Here is a 25,033-nt window from a genome sequence, read left to right on the forward strand (position 1 = left end):
GCGTGTGTCTCAGCCGTGTGTTACATTGGTATGTGGCCTGACTGTATGTCCCCTGCATCTTAAAATTTTGAAATAGAATGTCCAGGTTTTTGCACACGGCCTAGCACACGGGCGTGTGGCTTAGTCGTATGACCTAAGTCAGAGAGTTATACAGGTATGGACATGGGCTAAGACATGACCGTGTGCTTCACATTGAATGCCTACACGGCCTAAGACACAGGTGTGTCTCACGGCCTGCCACACAAGCGTGTGTTCCTTGCTCCTAAGAAAATTTTTGAGATTTTGAAAAAAAAATTCTCTGAATATCCGATTTAGTCCCAATTCACTCTAAGGTGTATATTGGGCCTCGATGGCTTATACAAGGGACAATATGAGTATTTTATGATTGGTTTCTGATATGTTTATTAAATGTTATAAAATGTTCTTATTTATTTCGTAAAGTTTGATAATGCTCCGTAACCCTGTTTCGATTACGGATAAAGGTTATGGGTGTTATAATAATATATTCAAATGATGAGTTTTTTTGACTAAAGATTTAGCTGCTTTTTTTTTTTTTTATCTTTTATGTTAATTGGTGAAGGAGATGAAATTTTAATTTTTTGGGGGGATTTCTAGTTTTTTTTTTAATCTTATGTTCTTCATTCAAAAAAGAAAATAGCTCCAATTTCTAAGTTTGTTCTATAACTGTCTCAAGTTATGGCCTTCTATTCATCAATTCCCACACAAAACTTTGGTCGGATTTGAACTAATCTCATTTCAACCTAAAGTACTTGGATCCAAAAGTTCTAAGCTTTTCTGGGAAATATATGTTTTTTTTTTTTTCAGGTTGATCAGTGAAGAATATAATATTTGGACACTGATTGAGAGGAGGATCATTTCCTATTAATTTGTGCTCTTACAGAGGTTTTGGGGTTTTTTTTTTCTATATGAAGAAGAGATGAAATCAGAGACATAAGAATTTTAATTTTTGGGTTAATGATTTAATGGGTTTTTTTTTTCTTGTAAAATAGAGATGAAAAGAAATTTTTGGGTTAATGATGTTTTTATGGGTTTTTATTTATGGGTTAATGGAAGTTTTTTAAATTTCTTTTAATGAATTTTTCGGGTAATTTTTTTTTCTCTTCTTTTATTGTCTAGCTAGTCAACAAACCCTCCAACTGGCCAGTTAAATGCCAACAAGAGTCGGTTAAATGCCAACAGAAAAATAGTTAATAGTACTGATTTGATATTTTTTGAAAGTTGAGCAAATGTTTTTGTGTTTAAGCTTAAAGTTGAGTGATTTTTTGATGTAATTAAAAAAAAAAAAAAAACTACTCAAAACCGAAGGTCCTTTTAACTTCAAAATTTCGCCTTTTTTCTATTTTCTTCCTTTTTCCACGCCTCGCTCCTGCGCCGCTCAGCCCTTGCTCCACCACCCAGCTGCACCGCCTTGCTCTTTTTTGTGCTGCAGCTCTCAGCTCGTCACCACAGCCAGCTGGCCATCGTCCCGCCGCTGCACCTGCTCCAGACCGCCACTGCCTTTTCACGCTCCTGCTCCAGGCCGCCGCTGCCTGGCTCGCCGGCCATCGTTCCGCCACTTCCCTAATTGTCACCACATCCTGCCGATCACAGCAGCAGTTTGTTGCACCGACATTTGTAGCCTCCCGACCCTGCTTCAGGTAACTGCTGTTTCCTGTTTAATATATTTGTTTTATTATTACGGGTAAAGAGAAAAGAATTGTGCATTTGTTTATTTTGGGATAATCGCATGCCAAGTCCCTCGTTGTTTTGGATGCGTATAATTGGGTCTTTCGTGCTAATTTTTCAATACTGATAGTTTTGTCCTTGATTTAAGTTATGATTTATTTTCAAATAGGTAAAATATGATCTATATGGTGTCCGATCTTGTGTTATTAATGCTTTAGCATATTTAGTTCAGTTTGAAATTGCATGTTTTGAATTGATGACAGTTTTTTATATTGGACTTTTTAAATCAGAGAAATTTCACTAGTATCCAGCCACAATAAGGATTTCGTTGTTGAAAATTGAAGTATTTTGGGTTCTCCGGCGATGGAACATGGTTTTACAGAAAGGGGAAACAGAGAATAAAAGACCTTTCGTTTTTTAGAGAAATTTTTATAGTTGTGTATGAACTTTCCCATGTTTTATTTTATTTTATTTTTTAAAATGGAGATCCTAATCTCCTGCGTTTTCAATTCAATTAAACTTTAAAATTTTTATTTTTCTTTGCCTTTTAAAATATCATTTTTATAATCTTTCAGTTTCTTTGAACCTTTAAAATTTTGAATTTTCTATTTTTCAATTCTAAGATTTCATATTTTAATTATCTTGTTAATGTCATTTTTCTTTGACATATGTGGTTTGTATGATTAATATGTACAATAAGTATGGTTTGTTGAAATAAGCATGATGTATTGAGATTATGTATGGTATGTATGACTCTTATCTATGTAATGCATGATATATATATATATGTGATGATGATGATGATGATGATGAAGATGGTAAATTTTTTAGAATGATAAGCATGATAATTTATATTTTTATGAATGTCTTGAGATTAATATTATTTTATGTATATCTTTATGTAAGTTTTTATACATTTATGCATAACCTTGTTTTTATTCTTATTTATTATTTTATAACATTGTATGTATATTGTCATATGTATTTTTATGGATATTTTATGTATATTTTCACTGATAAATTTGTATATATTTTTATGTGTAATGTCATTAGTAATTTTATATGTGTATGATATCTGATTTTTGTTTTATGAATAATGATTTATGACGTGTATTAGCATGTATATTATGTAAATTCGTTGTAAAAATGGCTAAGTTAAAATGGAGTCACTAATTTAGAAAGATTTGGATAAAAACTTAGAAGCCCTAACAAAAATGTTATAAGATAAGGTGATACTGTCTTAGGGCAGGCGTTGTAGGGGTGCTAATTCTTCCCTACAAATAACCATGCTCTTGAACTTAAATCTGGTAATGTAGACCGAGTGCATTCTTTTAGGATTTTCCTTAATCTAATTCTAAAATGAGTAGATTCATAAGTGGCTAACCATACATAGCCTAAAATTGATTAGTGGTGACCTATGACATATGGACACGGACACGCAATACGGGTACGACACGATACGGATACGGCGACACGGTAATTTTTAAAAAATTAGGACACGGATACGGCAATAAAAAATATTTTTATAATTTTTATATAAATATTTTTTATGTTAAAATACTCAATATAAATGAAAATATTGATATTTTTCATTAATATATAATCATTTGTTTTTACTTTCTTACCCCATTATAAATTTATAACTATATAAGACAATACATTAACTATTTTTTTTCTTTCTTACACAGCATTAACTATTTTTTTTTTCTTTCTTAGGCAGCATTAACTTTTTTTTTTCCTTTGTTATGCAGCCCTTTTATTTTCTTCCCCATTTACCCCTTTTTTTCCCTTCTCATTTGCCATCCTTACCTTTGCTCTGTATTTCATTCTCTGCAAAAAAAAAAACCCAGCATCATCATCTTCATATAAGCGAATCAGGTATGTTAAAAATCCCATAAATTATCACGATTAATGTTAAAGTTCTTTTTTTTCTGTTTACTAAAGTTCTGTTATTGTATATGGGTTTTTTTTCCGTTTCTGATTCAGGCCAAACTAAAGTCCGGGAGTGTCCTTTTTTGACACGCTTCAAGGCGTGTCCGGTACGTATCCGGCCGTGTCGGCGGCGTGTCCGTGTCAGACACCAGTACGACACTGGTACGAGGGGATTTTCCCCGTGTTGGTGCTTCCTAGGTGGTGACTCTAATTTTGATTTTCGTGTCTAGCATTTCGAAATCACTTTCAACACATTATGACATTACTAATGTTCTTGTTATTGTCCTTTAACTGGTTAGCACATTTGGATTTTCAAAGATGACAATTCTGACCCAAATTTCTGATTAGGAACAACTAATCCCATTTTCTTCATTCATGTAAATTTTCCCACTTTTGTTCTTTAATGAACACGTTGTTTATCATGTTGGGTGAAACAGGGAATCATGGGCATCCTTTGTTGTGTCTGTTTCTTGCAGGAGAAAAGAAAACCCGACCTGGAATTAAGGTTCTGATTCTAAAATGCTTATCCCTCAGACCAAAAACATTGGCCTTCCATTGATGAATCTTATGAGATTCAAAGGATTGCCCATTTTGCAGCAACTTCATATAGAGGAACAACTACTTCGAACTTCATCGGAGAATTGGTGCATAGTCAATGATGGAACTAATGATCCCACCGTTGTAATGGGTGTGTCAGGGTAAGATATTTCATTATTTTTTGTTCATCTTTCTGTTAACCTTTATTTTCCTTCTTTCCTTTTTGAATTTGTGCTCTTTAATATGTTAATATTGAGTCAACTTAGCTGTATTTTATTGAATGGCCATTAGTCATTAGCTCCGCTTGTGTTAGATGTTAACTAGGAAGCTAGCTTTCCAGCTTTGAACATCAATGAAGATTTCAATTGAAATGTATATCTCATTTAGGAGTATCCATCAATCCTGGTTGATGATTGTAGAAATTTGGCATTAGCTCGAGTTTCTTGCTATAAGTTATGTCACTTGGATGGTAAATCCTTTATTACTTTATATATATATTCTAATACAAAGGTAAGCAACTAGCTATTCTCAAAGTTGAATTGAGTTAATGGCACTTGGATGGCAATTGGCTTTAGCTGTTACCCTATCAGCCTTCTCTTTTAATTTGATAGGTTCAAGAAGAGTATATATTTGTTAAAATATGAATGGCTTCTCAAAGTTTTGTGACCTCACGCTCTCTCTTGGGCTGCAATATCGTCTGCTTATATTGGACATATGTGATTCATAAGGCTACATAAATATTCTGCATAGGAAACCTGCTGAACTTCTTGAAATTGAATCCGTCTTAGACGATCAGGTTCCTGTCATAAGAAGGTTTACTGGGGGAGGTACTGTTATTGTTGACCATGGGACGGTATTTGTCACTTTCATATGCAATAAAGAAGCAGTTCCTAACTTACAACCATATCCTCGACCAATCATGTCTTGGAGCAGCTCATTATACAGCAAAGTCTTTCAAGGAATTGGTGATTTCCATCTTCGTGAAAATGGTAAATTAGATGATGGCTTTATCAGATAAATTGCTCTATTTGTATCTATTTATATGCTTTATGCCTCTGATAAATTGTCCTTGGCTACGTAATCTGGAAGCAAAATTCTAGATTCAACATATGCTCTTCACCATTTCAGTTTGTTTATTTATCATCCAATGGTGATTACCAAATTTTGGTTGAAGGTTCTACAAGAAAATTTATACCCGAGTAGCCTTTCACTGGAGAATATATCCATGCTACTTAAACCAAAGATCAGAACCAGTTCTTGTCATGTATTAATCTTGGAATGGATGAGTGGAATGTGTTGAACTTTTATGTTGCCATCTTTTAACTCTTTACTCTTATTGCATGGATATTGCGGAAGTTCCATGTTGTTTAAATCTGTTTGAGTTGATACTCTTGCATTTGGTATGTTCCAGCTGACAGGCTTGGTAGTATTTTCTTTGCATGTAGAAATTCTTATACTTCAGTTTCTTCCTTTGAATTACATTAGAAAATGAAAGAAGTGCCTTTCTTGTCCAACTTCCTATGAATGGCTGCATTTTCATCTTTGAAAGATAAAGAACGGAATTAAAAAAAACTGAGCTATATTGTCAACTACTTAGAAGGGTACAATGGTGTTTTCAGTTGTGAAATACAAACTAATTTCTCTGAAATTTGGAGTCAATTCTGCGTATGTCTCATGACAAATGACTTGTCTTGTTTTACAACTGATCATGGAATCACTATCGTAAAACATTTTATGAGGAAGTTTGCATTCTTTAATGGTAAACTTTGGGATGTCTTGTTTTAGATTATGTATTCGGTAACCACAAGTTCGGTGGAAATGCTCAATCCATTACCAAGAATAGGTGGATCCACCACACTTCATTTTTATGGGACTTCAATGTCCAGAACATGTCTTACCTAAAGCATCCTAAACGAGCTCCTGCATATCGATCGGTAAGCTAGCAATACATCAATCTCTTGTTTGCTTGTTTATTCATTTATTTCATCCAAGCTTTGTCTAAAAAGATAGTTCTCTAGATTTTCCTTCGTACCTAGGCTTAGTCTAGCTCTATGCCTCTATCATAATGGTATTGTTGAAAAAGGGTTCTTCATACTAACTTTTTCTTTTTCTCTATCACAAGATTTTCTTGGTTGCCTCGACTCCTCATTTTTCTTGAAGTATCCATAAAAGACACCGGTGTTTAACACATTTCTAGACATGGGTTTGAGGATATGGCCCTGCAAATATATGAGAAAACTTAGAAGTACTTGTTACACAATACCTTTATCTGACACTCACACCCAAGTCCAAGTAACATAGCTTAATAAAATTATATGGTGTCTTCTTTCTCTTGCTTGTATTAATTTCCCATATGCTTAATGATTCGCCATATGTTTCAATATGAACATTGCGTTTGCTACCGTTTTGGATAAACAAGAGCATCAGATGAGTTAGTTTCACACCAAATATAGTCTCCCTTCTTAAGATTTTTTTTTAGTGGGTTGAGTTCATATCCACCTCATGGAGTTTTCTCCTATTATTTCTCACTATTGATTCATAATTAGGTTGTTAAAAACTTCCTTTTCCATCTTATTACCACAACCTTTCAACTTCTATCCGATTTTTTTATTTCATTTGAACGCGAACACTAAACAAATATGTTTGATATTTACAACATTGAGTGTGCCATTTTGGATACTAATGATCATGCCATCTGTTTTCTCTTTAGGCAAGGAGCCATTTGGACTTCATATGCCGTATGAAGGATTACATGCCGAGGTCAACTTTTATGGATAAAACCGTGGAGGCAACTGAAACCCAGTTTTCGTTAAGGCCCATCCAATTGGAAGCAATTAGAACTTGCTTGGAAGCTGAATTCTGTCCCTCAAGCAGGTTCCTGACAAATGAAGAATTGGAGGCAGCAGCTGTTGCTCTGCAATCGTGAAGCAGTTTGCAGGTCTGCAAGATTTTTCTCAAGATTATCATGATTAATGAGGTAAATCCGAACGAAAGCTGTATAAGGTTAATCAAAATATTTCATTGGTGGAAACTGGAATTTTATCAATTAACGCTTGTGTCCATCATCAGCCATAGCAGTGAATGGTATTGAAAGAAATGTTGTTTCCAGTTGAAAATGAATAAATTGGACTGTGACAGCATGTAAGGGAATCGTCTTTCACAGCCAATTGTTACGATTTCTGCCTCTTCTTGGTTCTATATTTGAGTTGATGATCCAAAAATATCTATGATCGACGGATGATGTGGGGAAAATGACATGGTACCGAAAGATATCGTGTTATCTGTATAGTTTTAGTATTTGTATTCAATATATTATTTTTAAATATAAAGGACGTCTTAAAAATATTCTTTGACACTCACTTATAGTTTAAGAACCTAAAAGTTCCAAAAAAAAAAAAAAATTAAACATCAATAGAAAATTCTCATTTCTTTTTTCTTTTAGATTTCAGTATTTTTTAATGAAATAAATTTTAATGAAATAAATTTAAACATCATAAATATGTAAACTAAAATTTAAACAGTTTACTTCTCGATTGTTGACATTGGCCATTAGACTTAAGGAATGTTTATTTATTCGTCAATAGATATTGATTTACTGTATTGATTGTTAAATTATTGCTTAGGATTTGTTAGTCGGATTTTTTTTTAAAAAAACTAGTGACTTAAATAAATTATTTTGAATAATTCAATAACTTAAATAAAACTTTCAAGTAATTTAATGACAAAAGAAATATAGAGTTTATATTACATAAACACGAAAAAAAGTGTAGTTTTCAAAATGATGTTTTTAAAATTTGCATTTAAAAAGTTCTAAAAGGTTTAATACTTTTGGCCATTATACTATAGTTAAATGCTTATACAATCTTCTTATCAGTTTGGTCTTTGTATTATCATTCTATATTTCCTATTACCCTCATTGTTTACTTTCATTTAAAAGAAAAGATTGATTAACTCATTTGGCTCCCGTGTTATAACTAAATTATCACTTTAATATCAATATAATTTCTTTTTATCAATTTAGCCGTTGTATTATTTTTATATATTAATTATTTAAAATAATAATAAAATGAATTCTGATAATTGATATCCAATTGAAAACATCCACAACCAGTTGTAATCTATTTTCTACATTAAGTAAAATAATAAAATCAAAATATTATAAAAATTTCCAAAATTTTAGTACCAAAAAAGAAATTCTAAAATTTGAATCCACAAAATTAGATATCTAAAAAAAAAATCTGGATACGCGAGTTCAATTGAATTTTCGTCATGAAACATGACGTTGCTAATATGTGATCTGAAAGCCACATGTCATGCAGCTATTGGTCAAAAAGGTCCCACGTGGCAGAAAAAATCTTGCTATCTAAAACAAGAATGGGTCCCATGTGATCTTTTCTCAGCCAACAACAATAAAGAAAGAGATTTGTGGATATGGCGTCTAGATAATGTGATAAGCCTTAAATTCACATCAACCGTTGGATCAACAGCATCAAACAAACCAACCATCAGTATTCACCGTCTAATGACAACCACTTGAATCCCCCTCATGAAATTGAAATACAAAGCTTAATTTAAGCCATGCATTAAAAACATCCCACATTCACTTTAACCTTGTACACTACTATTACACTGCCGGAAAAAAATCATGGCCACCGTCACGACGCAAGCCTCTGCCGCTGTTTTCCGGCCATGTGCATCGAAAACACGGTTCCTTACTGGTTCTTCCGGTAAGTTAAACCGAGACGTTTCATTTAAACCAGTGGCTGCTACATCGACTAGCTCATTCAAAGTTGAAGCAAAGAAAGGGGAGTGGTTACCTGGTCTTCCTTCACCAGCTTACCTGAATGGCAGGTATTGATATTTCAAACCTGAACCGAATCCGGAAATTTTTGAATTGTAACATATGATTTTATGAACTAAAGGTGTAAAGAATTTTTTCAGTCTTCCAGGTGATAATGGCTTTGATCCTCTTGGATTGGCTGAGGACCCTGAGAACTTAAGATGGTATGTACAAGCTGAGCTCGTGAATGGACGTTGGGCTATGTTGGGTGTTGCAGGGATGCTTCTGCCCGAAGTTTTCACTAAGATTGGGATAATTAACGCTCCTCAATGGTATGATGCCGGTAAAGCCGAATACTTCGCATCGTCCTCGACCTTGTTTGTTATCGAGTTCATTTTGTTCCACTATGTGGAGATCAGAAGGTGGCAAGACATCAAGAACCCTGGTTGTGTGAACCAGGACCCTATCTTCAAGCAATACAGCTTGCCCCCTCATGAGTGTGGTTACCCTGGTAGCATTTTCAACCCCCTCAACTTTGCCCCGACACTTGAAGCCAAGGAAAAGGAGCTTGCCAATGGTATGCATGCACACACACACACACACACACATGATGTTCATGTAAAGAACGTGGCTTAATTTTTTGGCGTTTGAATGTGCAGGGAGATTGGCAATGTTGGCATTCTTGGGGTTTGTAGTTCAACACAATGTGACTGGGAAGGGGCCATTTGAGAACCTGTTGCAGCATCTATCAGATCCATGGCACAACACCATCATCAACACAATCAGAGGTTACTAATAAATGGGTTTGAAGTTTGGAGGAGATGTAGCTTAATGTTCCTATATTTTGTAAAGCTTTGAGTGAATGCTTTTTCGAAAGCATATTCAATGTAAAACAAGGAACTTCTAATGTACAGTGGAACTTCAGATTGCATCTATATATATAACTATATTATCATTATTGCTTATAAACAACAAAATAAGCATCTCAGAAGATCATAGATTTGGATTGAAACTAATGACAGTAGAAGTCATGTTTTCATTTTCTATATATAATTTATATACATCTTGAGGGACAGGGAAGTACTCTCAAAAACCCCATGAAAACTATGTTTAGACAACTAAAAAAGAGGAAAAAAAGAAAAAGAGTTGATATACAGAAGATGTAATCATGTATGAGTTACAAAGTTACACTAAATATACAAGAAACATGTCCAGCAGCAAAAACTGGCTGGGTGAGGGCTTCATGTGCTGTATGTTTCACCTATTCTATCACAAGAAATGACCATGATCCATGAAAACAGTCAGATTTCGACGCATGTCTGTCAGTCCTTCAGCTATAAATCGTGACATTGGCCGGATGAATGTGTCTGATTCATGAAATTAGATCAAGTTTGCTGCGGTAAAGGATGATCATAATAATCAATGACTGTGCAGGCAGATTCAATTCCTTAAGACATGATAAACTAAAACTAGCCTTTGAGAGAACAAAAACTAGAAAGAGTAAACAAAACAAATCGAGCATATGTTGCTTGATGCCATAGAAGCATTATATGAGCATAATCTACTTAAGCAACTGGTTTCATATTCACTATCATGGCATGGATATGTTAATTTTTGTCAAAGAGATTCAACATGTGAATGTCATACAGCAGGATTCAACTCGTGACAGGAGAACCTAATTGGGACTCAATACAGCTCTTCACTAAAGGGATCAATCTCAGTAACCAAAAGTTTGATAGATTAGTCATCTCATCTGTTATTTAGACATAACAATGAAATTTAGTTCCACAATTACTGTTGCCTTATCAATACATTAGCTTGTAACTTATACACATTTCAGAAGCTAGAGGCTGCATAAACAAGTTTGGCATCTCTACAGGTAGTTGAACTCAAGTGTACAATTACAGCAGTGTAAACGATGAGGACCTGAATTTCGGTCCTCCAACATACAAGTTAATCTCATGGTGTTTGTTTAAGCGGTCGCAAGGGCAAATAATCAGAATGTCAAATCTCGGGCCAATGACACTGTTGGCAGGTATGAAGATTACAATCGAGCCAAAATCTTTTACCATACAAGGTAAAGCCAATAAAAGATAATTGTTGGACACAGATTTAATTGCTTCCAAAGGGTATTCATCATCTAAAACTTTGACATGACTGAACAGTTCAATCAGGTGCTACCAATGTTGCTCCGACTCTACTTTTCTTGAACAATCGAGAAAAAATCTTTTACCATACGAAGTAAAGCCAACAAAAAATAATTGTTGGACACAGATTTAATTGCTTTCAACGGCTATTCATCATCTAAAACTTTGACATGATTGAACAGTTCAATCAGCTGCTACCTATGTTGCTCTGACTCTACTTTTCGTGAAGTATCCGTGTCCAACACCTATATTCACCATTAAGTATGGTTATATGAATTTCAAAGGATCCTCCAAATACATGGGAAAACTTAGAAAAAAATCAAACATATCGCTGTTAGAAACATACCCATGTCGGACACTCAAACTCAAGTCCAAGTAACCTAGGGCACTACTACATGCATAGAATATTAAATTATCCTCACCTGATGGTAAGAATTCCCATCAAACTTTGCAATGCCACAAGGGCCAGAAGACAATACCCAAGCTTGATGCCCATTGTTATACATAGGTCTAGGGATTTTGAAGTTGCTAATAACTTGGTTAACCACAGGATTCCCTTGAAGGTTTACCTCCATCTCAGTCTTCAACTTCTCATCATCCTGGTAATTTGAAGCACTATATGGCTGGTAGAAATATTGCTCACCGGGTTCTAAATTTAAGCAAGCATTACTACCTAACTCATTAAGGGCATTACATTCCTGTACCACATTATCAACTTGTCCTGAACTGCTGATCTCTGTTTGTTTACCGGAGCCAAAGAAACCAGAATAGCCAGCAAGGGAGCAATCCGTAGAGCATTCTGCATCTCTGGAGCAAAAGAAACTAGTCAACCAATGGTAATGAGAAACATGATGAACAGTTAAGCTAAAAACAATCATGTCTACGCAGATAGGCACGAGAGTCTAGGTTATTTCAAAGTATAAACTTATATTGATAAAACTGAATATCTGAAGACTAAAATGAATTGTATTTGAAATATCTCTCTTACCGATGAGGTAGAAAGTTCAGTTCATTATGCAATAACGTATGATGATTTTCATTGTTGGGAAGCCACATAACGGGTTGGGCTTCTTGCACCGCACCAATCATTACAGACAAAGGTATCCTATTCTGAAACTGTAAGCCATCATAAGTCGTAAGATATCTCTCCCAAAAACACACACACACAGGGGGAGAGAATATTTTTGCTACCTGGTTACAGCATTCTAGTGACATAAGATGGTGCTTTCCAAAATTTTCCTGCAAAGAAAGTAGAAGGCATAAGTCATTTATTGTTGACATGGATCATATTTTATTGAACTGATAAATCAATTAGCATTCTCTATCAGTATCTATCAAGAGGCTAATGAATCAAAGAAGTTTCAAACAATACTATTTTCCACACCAAGAAAAAATATGCAATATCTTGATTATATATTATATATCAATGCAAGAGGCTAAGCATGTTTATTTATGTGTCATTGACTTTGAAAGATAACGTATAAAAGCAGTGCATAGAGGTCATTATTACTAGAACAAAACAACATACCTTGTGTATACGAACACGCTCAATGGATTCTCTTAGTGAATCTTCCATCTGCCTAAGATGCTCAATGTTGTCAATTTTATCTGGATTACTCCAGTAGCTGAAATCATTGCACAATATTTTACCAGAGTTACACCATGAAAGCAAATAAATCATATTGTTGCTATTAGTTATATGTATTTCTGTTAATGCATGTGTGAATGTCCAAACTATGGAGGTAACCGAGCCAAAATAAAGATTTACCAAATGCGGATAAAGTTACAAGCAAATACACATTGATCACCATCATCCACATGATAAGAGGCCAGCTATCATTTGACAACAGTTACAGAAATTGAATTGAGATTGAGGTAAAAACATAAGACTGAATGAGGTTTCCAGAACCAGATGCACAACTATTTTCAGGAAATTTTCAGATAATAAAAAATTTGAAATCATTTTGGGGTGACCTAGCCTTAACCAACAAGAAAAATCCGTTGGACTATAATTTTCCAATTATAATACCCCAATGATAATATATAGCAACATTAAACATATGAATCTAGTTCATACCAGCTCTATCTTAATTCTATTTGTAAGCAAGCCACTAAGAATCTTAATTTAGCATTGGTGTTGAAATTTTCATGATGGTTTGTGATGCATCTTGTATGTTCTGTCCTTGAGGAACCATTAACCTAAAACACCCAACTATGAGACAAACTTCATTAGGGTCTAAAGTTTTGTTAAACGATGTTATAATGGACAGAGGTTGAAATTATTGCACTGCATTTGTGTTATTATGAGTTGTAAGTATCTAACCATCATATTTCAGGTCCAAAGGCTGGGGAATTAAAATATAGGGAGAAGCTACTTAAGAAATGAAATACAAATATAATTTTCTATAATGGGATAAAAAGAAGAAGAAGAAGTAAGATGTGACTGTCATCTCATGCTGGCATTTTACAAACAAGACCAAAAAGAAAAATCAATACTTTAACAACCAAAAGCTCCAAAGGTGCACCTCAGTCTCTTATGTACTTCAGCAAGCTGAGCTCGAAACCTTGATACTTCTTTTGTCATTTCCTGAAAAATAGCAATGCCCCAGACACATAACAGAATTAACAATAACTTGAAAATCGAAGATAGAAAAGGACCCATGTAATGTCAGAAAACTTCTTACCTCAATAGATTGACGGCTGCAAGGGGCCCAAAATAAAATAAATAAAAATTAGATTCTTCTCAAGATCCCTCATAAACAGAAATAATTATCTGGAAGAAATTGAGATAAAGGCGACATACTTTGCACCTAGAAAGTCATGTATGTTTAGATCATGATCCAATTTCATGAAGGTTTTCTTCAGTGCCTATATTCTCAATCACAAGACCCAAAAATTAAAATCTTCACTTGGCAAGGAAGGAAGAAGAACATATTGAAGAATATGAGTTGCAAGTAGTCTTACTTCGAGGCTCTCCAGCTTCCTGTTGCAGACCAACGAAAATCAGTTAGCTATAATGTCATTTCAATATGAACAGACTATTCACTGAAAGACATTAAAATTCAGATTCGACACCTCTTTGCCCTTTCTTGCGGCGTTAATTGTGCAAACTTCACAATAACCTCTTCAATATTGCTGGTAAAAGCAAACAAGCAAAGTGAGCCATATTTGTTACCTTTCAAACAAGTTATCCCTCTAACGGAATCTACTGTATACATAAATAACTACAGGCATAAATATAACATTATTTAGACAGTTATACCCAGGACTATTTTGAAGTGATTGATATGAAACTGAAACTGTGCGTAACTAAGTAAACAAAGAATCACTGTAACATAGACTCTGATACATATTTGTATACTGTTAAATAAAGAAAACCAAATAAAGCACAAATCCAGAGATCAAAATTGTAACCAATACATCATTAAAATCAGAGTCCACCAAGCTTAAGCTGTGTAATTATCAAAGTTGCTAAGAATAAAAATGTGAGGTGACACCTGAAAAAAATTGAATTTTTATCTGCAGTAGGTATAAATCATTCTCGAATTACTATAGCTTCTACTTACGCTATTGTTATACATGATACAGATATAAAATTATTTCACCATCGATACAGAAAGCCAATAGATACCAAAAGGTTTAATATAGCTAGAATCTGCAAACAAAAATGATATTAAATGATTCAAAAGGTGTAACAGGAGGTGCAGTAGAAACAACAATGATGGGAATAAACATCATAAAAAAGTATAATCTATGGCAAAATGAAGAATAAATATATTGAGGAAAGTATGAATTAGACCCTCCAAGAAAATAAAATAACATTCTCATTCTTATGATACCTGCGCTCTCCATGGAATAAGGTAGGCTTTCCTGTTGGAGAAAACATTAGAAGGATAATGTGAATGTCACATAATATTGATAATTCCTTAGCTTTCTTCAAGATTCCAGTTCTGCGTTTCGAATATGTAACTTGTCTGTTGCTATAGCTCTCTAACCTTTTTATTTTTAGTTTAACCCTTCCCATCCTGCAAATTCAAAAGAAAATCCAAATGTTTATTCTAAGGTCACAACTCTCTACATCTACTCAAGTTAATCAAGGAAAAAATATAGTAAAGTTATGCAATATATAGCCATATGAGCTTCGACAGAATTTGAATTTCAATTACAAATTCTCAAAATAGAAAATTTAAGTGAAACTTAATATATAAAAAAGAAATGGCATTTATTGCACCCATGATCATGTTCCCACGTCTAATCAAACAACAAATAAGCTTTTAAGGAAAATATGATAAAACTTCAAAAAACCCAGAAAGAAAATAACCATAGAGTTACAAACAAAGGGAAAGAGAAGAAAATTGGTAGACAAGCAATTAATGGAAAACAAAAGGAAAAGCCTTCGAACAGGCCAAGACATAATTTATTAATTAAAACAAAACCCAATTACAAATATGAAGTAAAACCAGATAAGAAAACCATTAATGAATAAAAAGGAATAAAATGAGTGGTGAAATCAATAAGGGAGAGGGAGAGAGAGAACAAATTCTTACAGTGAAGTTAAAAGGAAAAAAGGAAGAAAAAAGTAGAAAAGGAAAGGAAATAGAAATAGAAAAAGCTTACAAAGAAGAAGGAGAAGGGGCCAAGCTGTGATTTCGGTGTATAAAAAGAGCGGGACCAACCAGAAACTATTTCGTTTCTTGAGCGAGAGGTAGACGGTGGAGAGAGCCAAGCAAATCAATGGTGAAATCTTCAAAACACATTTACAAAAAGAATGTGTAGTGTACTATGGGTTAATGTTATTCGGCCTAGTAGCGTTAATGGTTCACAGGTCGGTGGCTTAGAAACGGTATCCATAGTCAAATCGGTTACATCATCATTTTTAATCCCTTGTTTGGTGAATTTGTCTGCTTTAATTAAATAAATTATTTAAATATTAAAAATTTAATTCAATTAATTTTTAATTTAATTTAATCGATTCAATCGAAGACGGATGTCTTAATCAATTCTTAATTCTTTTAATTGGTCCAATTTAGTTTTGAAAACAGCATTTATCCCAAGCTATTTCAGCTAATTTGAATTATTCACTTGAGGAGAAAATATATTCTAAGTTGATATATTTTTGTACATTGATAATTTAATCTCTCTAATTTTATTTTAAAAATTTAGTCTTTACTTATCAAGTTTAAAAACATAAATTTAATTGTTAACACCATTAAATTTTGGACGAGCAATCAACTGAATTAAGTTGAATCAAGTGAAAAAAATTTCAAGTTGACAAGTATTATTTTATCATCCTAACTTAATTTAAAATTTTTTTCGATTGAGTAAAGTGAAATAAAATTTGAATTAAACAGAACAAATTTGTTCGAGTTAAGTTAAAAAATTAAATCCGTTATATTGAAATCTTGTTGACAATATGACAAAATTTCAAGTTAAGGTAAATGTCATATATTATATATATATATATATATATTTGAAAATTTTTAAAATAAAATAAGAAAAAATAATTAGTATTATGATTTTATAATTTACTTGTTTAATGCCTCAAATTTATCATTTTGGATTAGTCTTTTAATTATAAGTTAGCATTTTTATATATTCTTTAGATTTCTTAAATATTTTGAATTTTTGAAAATTATTTTGAATTATTTTGTAATTTTTTAGAGGAACCAATTTGCACATTTTCGAAACTATCAAGGACTCAATGGATATTTACATCAATTTTTTTCAAGTTATTCAAATTATTCTAGTTATAAAATTCAAATCTAACTCCAACTCAAAAACCGAATTACTTATTCAATTGATTAAAAATTGAAAAACTCAATTCCATTAACCCAAAATTTAAAAAAATATTTTTTAATCAAATCTAAATTTATTCACCCCTGCTCATTACAAAATCATTATTTTTGTTATATAACTACCAATTGAATTTTTTTCAAATATCACACTAACAAATTTAATAAAAGAAATTTTGAAACTTGAAAACATGTATTAAATTCCTAAAATAAAAATAAAGAGATTAAATTTTAAATATCTGAAAAGTATAAAACATAAAACATATATTAACCTTCATTTTACTATTTAAATAATAAAATATATTTATATATTTTCATAATTTTGTTATTAAAATTTTAATTGGAGCCCAATTCACCTAAATTGAAAGAAGTAATTTATTCAAAACTGATTTAAATCATGATATCCTTATGTCTAAGCTAACTCATATATTTAAATATATTTTAATTTGATACTTTTATTTTCGAAAAATTGTAATGTGATTTAAAGGTTAAATTGTTCATTCATTCCCATTTATTTGGTCACTAAGTAAATTTCAATTTAAACCACAATTTGAATTATTATTTTAAGGTTTAAGGTGGTTTTGACATGTTATTTATTATGATAAGTTAGGGAAATTATTGTTCCAAATACCTTTTTTCTTTTTAGGATTACTTCAATATTAAAGGATATCAATTTTCATACAAAATTTGCATTAAAGAGTAATGATTAAAGTTTTATTGAGTTCACGAGTATTATTTGAGTAAATGAATTTTTTTTATTGATGTAATTGACCAAGTCAAATACAACAAATATGTCGAACTCAACATCAACTATTGTTGATTTTGCATGTATTCGTGGTTTCGTACTTCATTTTAAATCCTAACCCTATTAAATGTAAGGAACTAAGCTTAACATTAGTTGATGTCGAATTATTCGTAAATTTCACAATTTAAGATAAACCTAACATAATAAATGCTATACTATACTTGACAACACTAGGTGTTGACTTTAGAGGTTTTATGCATTTTAACCGCTTAACTACAACTACCTTGATTGACAATAACATATACCTAAAATTTTAGATTTTCACCTCAAAATCGATCTTTTAAATTATATATTGAGTTTATTTAGGGAAGTGAACCATATAGTTTAAGTAACTATCAATATTGTAATTTGGTCTTTATTTTTGGTATTTATATTAAAATTTTCAAATTGTTAGTAATAAATATCTTTGTCTGTGTGCTAGGTTAAGGAAAAGAACCTTCGAATTCAAAGGAACTTAGGGTATCTAATGTCAAAAGAAGGGATGCTTAGCTTAGGGCCTGTCTAGTAACAGCAAGGTTTTTAAGGGTCACTGAAATACATCTCATTCCATTGTGAACACCATTGATCACGACCTTAGTAGAAAGGTGGAGACCAGAGACAGTGACTTTCCACTTCCTATGTGGTGAAATGGCAATCATATTGGAAGATGTACTTTTGACTATGAGCATTTCAATTGAAAGGTTTGTTGTTATCAGGTTCACCGAGTTAGATCTAGAGCCAAAAATAAGAAAATCACTTGACAATTATTCAGACGACAAAAAAGATGTAACAGCCTAATTTTCAGTAGTATCGGGAATAGAGATTTAAGATCACTAAATCCAACGGGTGAGTTGAAAATTTAATAAATTAATACCTATGAGTCAAATGTGAATATAAAAGCATTTTTGAATTAGTGAATTTGGTGATTTAAAAGAATTAAATAGGTAAATTGGGTCGAGAATGAGGTATTGAGACCTCGACTTCATAAATCGAGCCATAAATATTTTTAGAAATATTTATGGAGTGTTGGTGAGGTAGTAATAAAATTTAGTCAGAAAATTTTGATGTTTGGGTGGTTAATTAAATAAAAAGGACTAAATTGAAAAGGGTGTAAAAGTTGCTAAAAGGATTAATAGCTCAATTGTCAAATGAGGAAGGACCTAAAGTGAAAATAAGCCCAAAGGAGATATTTTGGGCGGCAATAGCTGAGAAAAATCAAGAAATGGGTGAAATAAGGGCAAAATTAGAAAATTGCCAAAATTGGCTAAATAAAAATGGGACTAAATTGGAATATCTAGAATTCTCTTCATTTCTCTTCATTTCTCTTCATATTCATCAGCTGAAAAACAACCATGGAGGAGGGTTCAAGCTGGTTTTCATACTCTAGCTTCATGTAAGTTTAATTCTTGCTTTCTCCTTGAAATTTTTGTGTTTTTGGGACTTTTACAACTAGGTCCACTTGTTGAATTCATTAGTTTTGGATTCTATGAAAGAAATTGAAAGTTGCTATGAATATGTGCTGGAATTATATGATGATTTGGCATGGAATTAGAGCTTTAAATTGTTTATATGCTGATTTTATTGAAAAAATTGAATAGAAAGTGAATGTTTGGGACCTAATTGTAAAAGAGTTTGAAGTTAGAGTTTTATGTGAAAATTCTGAATTTCAATAGTTATGAAATAACTTATAATGCCTAGAAAAGTATTAATTGAGAAAATTATCTTAATTGAGTGGTTAATTGAGTAAGGACTGAATTGTATGAATTGAGAAATTTGGGGTAAAATGGAAATCAACATTTTGCACTAAAACTGTTTTGGGCAGCAGCAGTAGTTTAACTTTGAAAAATCACCAAAAATTTTAGAAATTGAATTAGAGGATGAATAAAATATGAAATTAAAGCTTATTGAGTCTAGTTTCTTATAAAAGAAATTATGTAAGCAATGAAATTGTAAATCATGAGATACAATAACTTTTGTGAGATAAGGTCAGAATGATTTCGGGTTCCCCTGTTCTGACTTTGTTAAATCATAAAAAATTGGATAAAAATAATTAGGGGATTAAATTTATATGTTTAGAATCCTGAATGAGTATATTTTCAAGAGAAACAAACGAGGATATCATTTGAATTCTGTACTAGAAAATAATTAATTTTTAGTGAAGAAGGGTCGGAATTGTCAGACAGCAGAACAGGGGAGACTTCAATGAATAAACTGTATTAATTGGCCCAACCAAAAATTATGAAAATTTTATGGTAAGAAGAAATATGAGTCTAGTTTCTGGGAAAATTTATTGATCTTAATTTGGAGTTCTGTAGCTCAAGATAAAAATAATTTAGTGACTATGACACAGATGGACAGTTTGAATATTCACATAAGTAGATAGTGAAAATTATGGATAATGTTACCTACAAGTGTGTTGTTTATACTAAGGATGCGGATGGAGAGGAGGAGGAGGAAAAATATACATATATATGAATGACTCGTGTATAAATTGATCACATGCCCGGTTATAATCGATGAGTGTTGGATTAGAAATGATATAATATTTTATTTGGAATATTTATTATGAAATTATGATTATTGTTATGATACAAAAATTGAACTTATGAGTTTATATGGCTAAAATTTTAGTGATTATTTGTTAATTTTATAAATTTCATGATGTGTTACTTCATATATATTGATGATAAAATCGTGAATAATGTAAAAGCATGAAAATTGAATAAATGATCAAATTAAGCATTTCAGTTCAGTGACAAGATGAATTGAATGAAAAGACCATGGTTGGATCATGGGAACAAGTGATAAGTGATAGCTTCGGCTACACTTATCTGATCAAGTAAAAGTGGAAGTGATAAGTGATAGCTTCGGCTACACTTATCTGATCAATGACAAATGACAAGTGAAAAGTGGTAGCTTCAGCTACCTGATTAGTGAAAAGTGGTAGCTCCGGCTACCTGATCAGTGAAAAGCGGTAGTACCGGCTACCTGATCAGTGAATAGTGGTAGCTTCGGCTACAAGAGACAAGTGACAAGTGATTTCCGTATAAGACCATATCTGGGATATGGCATCGGTGTGATATATGCTATCAGATAAGACCATATCGGGATATGGCATCAGTGAGATATGTGATTCGTGTAAGACCATAGCTGGGCTATGGCATCGATATATGAATATGTGTAAGACCATAGCTGGGCTATGGCATCATTATGTGAAGATATGTAAGACCATAATTGAACTATGGCATCGAGAAAACGAAGTACTCAATTCCGTAAGATGTTCACTAATTTGAAGAAGTTTGGTAAGTATTACATGGAATTATGTGACATAAGGAAATACGAGTTGATGAGACATAAGCATAAAACTTGGTTGATGAATGAGTTCATTTGTGAATATATATTTCTACGCCTTGAGTGTATTATCCGTATGAATTGGTATTCCAAATGAGTTAATGAGAAAACTTCTAGTATGAAATAATCTGAGTTTGAAATGAAATATAATGAAAGCGTACTTGAAATACATTGGTATGTCTTGTATATGCTATTTGAATTCATAAATGTGGAAAGTAAATGTATGTGGAAATATAAGATAATGATATCTGTACATGGAATTTATTGATGAATACGTACATCTAAATTTATATGATAGATTTTAGTGAACATTGAAATTGGGCTCAATAAGTGATTTGGCAATTAAAATCGTGATTGGTAGGAATAGTTAATGAATTGCATATTTATGAATTGTTACACGTATTTTTCTGAAATACGAGGAAGTGATGGTAATTGATACATGAAAATATGAACTATGATATATATAAAAACATGGAATATGTTTGATAAATGTGTTCATTCATAATTATGGAATTATGTACCTCATGTGTGCTATTTGCATAAAGATGATATTTCAAATACTTTGGTAAATAAAACTTAAATATGAAATAGTATGAAATCAAGATAAGTTGGTATGAAAATATATTTAGATTACAGAGATATGGCTGATATATGTTGTATGATTACATAACGTGAAATTGTATATATATATGAGAAATTTAATGAGAATTAAGCCCATACACGTTTCTTGTTATTTATATGAAGTGTACGACTGACAAGGGTGATGAAGTTATAAACAGAGAGTTACACGGGTTGAAAACACAAGCGTGTGACTTTCCAAAGTGTGAAAATTTTCTAAGTGTTGCAAAAGTTTCATATGTTTACGGTTTGGTCCCGAACCACCCTGAATGTATGTTTTGGGCCCCGTAGGCCCATATAAGGGACGTTAAACATATGTATGAAAGTTTTTAATTTAGAAGAAATTTTATGGCTGTTTTTTTTACATGATTGACACTACAACAAAATTGACATTTAGCGGCATTTTTTAAGGTCTTTAGCAGCGTTTTTACAAGCGCCGCAAAAAACGCCGCTATAGACGGTGCCACAAAAGTTTGTGGCGTTTATTTAAAAAAATGCCGCTAAAGGTCATAACCTTTAGTGGCGCTTTTCCCACAAATGCCGCTACAAGTCATGACCTTTAGCGCTTTTCCCACAAACGCTAAAGGTCATGGCCTTTAGCGCTTTTCCCACAAACGCCACTAAAGGTAATGAAATTTTAAAAAAATAAAATATTATAAAAGTCATGAAAAATATAAAAATTTAAAATTCATTATCAAAATATTGAGAAGAATAATATCCATGATATAAATATAAAATTTTCTATTAAATTTTAACTAAAAATATTAAAATAAAAATAAAATTTAGAATCAAAACTAAAATAAATAATAAAATTAAATTAAATATAAAGATATCAATGAAATAAGGACTTAAATCATAACCATGTAAAATATAAGATATTATCATCAAGATATCCGAAAAAGTTGTCAATATAGAAACTCGATTTCTCACCAAGCTTTAAACAACCTTACAAATGCCCGAGCAAAACATTTACAGGTCAAAATCTCACAATGTGTGGAAATGCAGCTCTTAGCGATGCCAATCTCCGTTCAACGCCACAAATCTCACCGAAGCTATGTAAATCGAGTTTCCTTATCGAAACCTAATGCTTGCAAAATAACGTCGCTTCTTGGTGTCGAGGACACAACCCTTGTTGTCTCCTCTCTTGACATTATCTCTTTCTCTCTCCACCAAGGGTATGCATACCGAAAGAAAAGGGTAACTACCTAGTTACATTTACGTATCATTAAGCGTCCCGATTCTTGAAACCGATAATATTAAGATCACAAGATACTTCATAGATTTAAAAGTGCGATTAATATCTTGTCATCACTAGTGCAAACATTTGATGCAACTCATAAAAAACAAGGCAAGGGTACACCATGGTCATACTTTGGTTATTTGCCTACCAACAATGAAGGCATCATCTTTATTATTTTTATTCCCTGTCGACATTATACTTTAGAAGTTCTCATATCTAAGTCGCATGACACGATTTTCTATCTTATTTGTAGGATGTGTGAATCTTTGGGGTTCACTAATCACTACTTTGTGTCTCCTAAACAGATGGTACACCACTTTTTGCTATGATAATTTGAGTGTTTTGACATGAATATTTTTAAGCTAAAAATTGTAATGGCGTAAATTCAATGTTATCGGACAGTAGTTTCGTAACCACAAATCCGATTTAAAGAGAAATTTATTTCAATATTTTTGTTTGAAAATTTATATGATAGGAAAATCGTATGAAAATATTGATAGGAAAATTTTATCAATTTAGTGATTAGTTAGAAAAAGAAATTATTGAAGAAATTAGGTAAAAATAAGGTATCGAGACCTCTATCTCGTAAAACCGATTCAAAAATAATTTTATAAATATTTATGAAATGTTATTAATGTAGTATTAAAATTTCGTTAGGAAATTTTAATGTTTGGGTAGTCAATTAAATGAAAAGGACTGAATTGTAATAGGTGTAAAAGTTGCTAGAGTGATTAAATAGCTTATTAGTCTAATGAGAAAGGATATAAAAGGCAATTAGACCCAAAAGTTATTTGGGCTGGACGGCAAGGGTATGAAATCAGCAGAAAATTGATAAATTAAGGGTAAAATTGGAATATTGCAAAATTAACTAAATAAAACTAGGACTAAATAGGAAATATCTAGATTTTTCTTCATTTCTCTTCAATTCCAGCAGCTAAAAACGCCATAGGAGGGTTCTCTCAGCTGGTATTTCATAATTTTGCACCAAGTGAGTTAATCCTTTCCTTTTCTTGTAATTTTTGTGTTTCTAAGACTTTTACAACTAGATCCTACTATTAAATTCATTAGTTTTTGATTTCATGGATGAAATTGAAAGTCACCATGGTTGAGTACTGTAATTTTATGATGAAATAGAATTAAATTAAAGCTTTAATTTGTTTATGAGATGATTTTATTAGGCAATTTCAATGGAAATTGATTTTTGGGACCTAATTGTGAAAATGTTTGGAATTAAAGTCTATTGCTGAAATTCTGATTCCTAAAGGTTTTAAACTAGTTTAAGGTGATAGAATAAAATGTTAATTAAAATCAGCTCAATTGAGAGGTAATTGAGTAGGGACGAAATTATCATTTATTAAAAGCTTAGGGGAAAAATGGTAATAAACAGCTTGCACTAAAACAGTTTGGACAGCAGCAGTAGACTAACTTTGAAAAATCACCATAAATTGTAGAAATCGAATTAGAAGATGAAAAAAATATGAAATTAAATCTTATTGAGTCTAGTTTCTCATAGAAGAAATAGTGTAAGCAATGGATTTGTAAATTTTGAGATATAATGAATTTTGTGAGACAATGTCAGAATGAATTCGGGTTCACCTGTTTTGACTTTGAAAAATTATAAAAAATTTAAGAAAAACAATTATGGGCTTAAGTTTATATGTATAGAATCCTTAATGAGTCTATTTTTAAGAGAAACAAACGAGAACATCATTTGAATTCTGTATGAAGAGATAATTAATTTTTAGTGAAGAAGGGTCAGAATTGTCGACAGCAGAATAGGGGTGACTTTAAAGAATAAACTGTACTTATTGGCTAAACCAAAAATTCTGAAATTTTATAGTAAAAAGATAATTGAGTCTAGTTTCAGGGAAAATTAACGGATCTTAATTTGGAGTTCCGTAGCTCAAGTTATAAATAATTTAGTGACTATGACTCAAGTAGACAGCTTTGAATGAACTATAAATAATAGTTGAATTATAGAGAATGTTGCATATGAACATGAAATGTATTAAATTGATAATTAAATTTATTTATTTAGATCCGAAGATTCAAATCTGAAGCTAGATCGAGGAAAGGAAAAAGTTCGGGATTAATAGATTTTCTTGTTTACAAACAAGTATCAAGGTAAGTTCGTGTAACTTGAATTATATTCTTAAATGCTTGAAA

The 25,033-nt window shown here is 32.1% G+C and overlaps 3 protein-coding genes across 12 annotated transcripts; 2 read left to right on the plus strand and 1 right to left on the minus strand.

Moving 5' to 3' along the window:
* The first annotated feature begins 1,547 nt into the window (after window positions 1-1,547).
* LOC108457619 (uncharacterized) lies at window positions 1,548-7,484 on the plus strand. 7 transcript variants are annotated; one of them, XM_053030756.1, is made up of 7 exons: window positions 3,700-3,816; window positions 3,918-3,995; window positions 4,095-4,123; window positions 4,216-4,316; window positions 4,906-5,144; window positions 5,941-6,089; window positions 6,866-7,484. In XM_053030756.1, the coding sequence occupies exons 4-7, from the start codon at window positions 4,303-4,305 to the stop codon at window positions 7,079-7,081; spliced, it is 618 nt and encodes a 205-aa protein (XP_052886716.1). In that variant the 5' UTR covers window positions 3,700-3,816; window positions 3,918-3,995; window positions 4,095-4,123; window positions 4,216-4,302; the 3' UTR covers window positions 7,082-7,484. The 7 variants fall into 7 exon arrangements, with proteins under 7 accessions (XP_017612175.1, XP_052886717.1, XP_017612166.1 ...); XM_053030757.1 differs by lacking the exons at window positions 3,700-3,816; window positions 3,918-3,995 and adding an exon at window positions 1,553-1,658; XM_017756677.2 differs by having other exon boundaries at window positions 3,695-3,816; window positions 4,095-4,316.
* Window positions 7,485-8,645: 1,161 nt separating this feature from the next.
* Window positions 8,646-9,879, plus strand: LOC108456585 (chlorophyll a-b binding protein 4, chloroplastic). Its single transcript, XM_017755131.2, has 3 exons — window positions 8,646-9,006; window positions 9,097-9,512; window positions 9,595-9,879. Exons 1-3 carry the CDS (start codon window positions 8,801-8,803, stop codon window positions 9,729-9,731), a joined length of 759 nt encoding a protein of 252 aa, XP_017610620.1. The 5' UTR covers window positions 8,646-8,800; the 3' UTR covers window positions 9,732-9,879.
* LOC108456571 (agamous-like MADS-box protein AGL65) lies at window positions 9,618-15,961 on the minus strand. 4 transcript variants are annotated; one of them, XM_053030509.1, is made up of 12 exons: window positions 15,700-15,961; window positions 14,922-15,107; window positions 14,158-14,217; window positions 14,047-14,065; window positions 13,886-13,950; window positions 13,767-13,782; window positions 13,608-13,669; window positions 12,611-12,707; window positions 12,274-12,321; window positions 12,071-12,198; window positions 11,505-11,889; window positions 9,618-10,302 (listed from the first exon to the last, which is right to left on the minus strand). In XM_053030509.1, exons 2-12 carry the CDS (start codon window positions 15,104-15,106, stop codon window positions 10,270-10,272), a joined length of 1,098 nt encoding a protein of 365 aa, XP_052886469.1. In that variant the 5' UTR covers window position 15,107; window positions 15,700-15,961; the 3' UTR covers window positions 9,618-10,269. The 4 variants fall into 4 exon arrangements, with proteins under 4 accessions (XP_052886469.1, XP_017610614.1, XP_017610611.1 ...); XM_017755125.2 differs by having other exon boundaries at window positions 9,618-10,329; XM_017755122.2 differs by having other exon boundaries at window positions 9,618-11,327.
* Between the last annotated feature and the right edge of the window lie 9,072 nt (window positions 15,962-25,033).

The sequence above is a fragment of the Gossypium arboreum genome, chromosome 7, assembly GCF_025698485.1.
Source record: "Gossypium arboreum isolate Shixiya-1 chromosome 7, ASM2569848v2, whole genome shotgun sequence".
In the NCBI taxonomy this organism is placed as follows: Eukaryota; Viridiplantae; Streptophyta; class Magnoliopsida; order Malvales; family Malvaceae; genus Gossypium; species Gossypium arboreum.

Bases quoted from the DNA above. Each gene is read 5' to 3' on its own strand.
- LOC108457619 (XM_017756686.2), top strand. From the start codon at position 4,138: ATGCTTATCCCTCAGACCAAAAACATTGGCCTTCCATTGATGAATCTT. The intron at 4,317-4,905 runs GTAAGATATTTC...TATTCTGCATAG, and splicing joins GTTGTAATGGGTGTGTCAGG to GAAACCTGCTGAACTTCTTG. The intron at 6,090-6,865 runs GTAAGCTAGCAA...TTTTCTCTTTAG, and splicing joins GAGCTCCTGCATATCGATCG to GCAAGGAGCCATTTGGACTT.
- LOC108456585 (XM_017755131.2), top strand. From the start codon at position 8,801: ATGGCCACCGTCACGACGCAAGCCTCTGCCGCTGTTTTCCGGCCATGT. The intron at 9,007-9,096 runs GTATTGATATTT...GAATTTTTTCAG, and splicing joins CCAGCTTACCTGAATGGCAG to TCTTCCAGGTGATAATGGCT. The intron at 9,513-9,594 runs GTATGCATGCAC...TTGAATGTGCAG, and splicing joins GGAAAAGGAGCTTGCCAATG to GGAGATTGGCAATGTTGGCA.
- LOC108456571 (XM_017755122.2), bottom strand. From the start codon at position 15,106: ATGGGAAGGGTTAAACTAAAAATAAAAAGGTTAGAGAGCTATAGCAAC. The intron at 12,708-13,607 runs GTGCACCTTTGG...CAATGATTTCAG, and splicing joins GAAGTACATAAGAGACTGAG to CTACTGGAGTAATCCAGATA. The intron at 12,199-12,273 runs GTAGCAAAAATA...GATGGCTTACAG, and splicing joins CACTAGAATGCTGTAACCAG to TTTCAGAATAGGATACCTTT.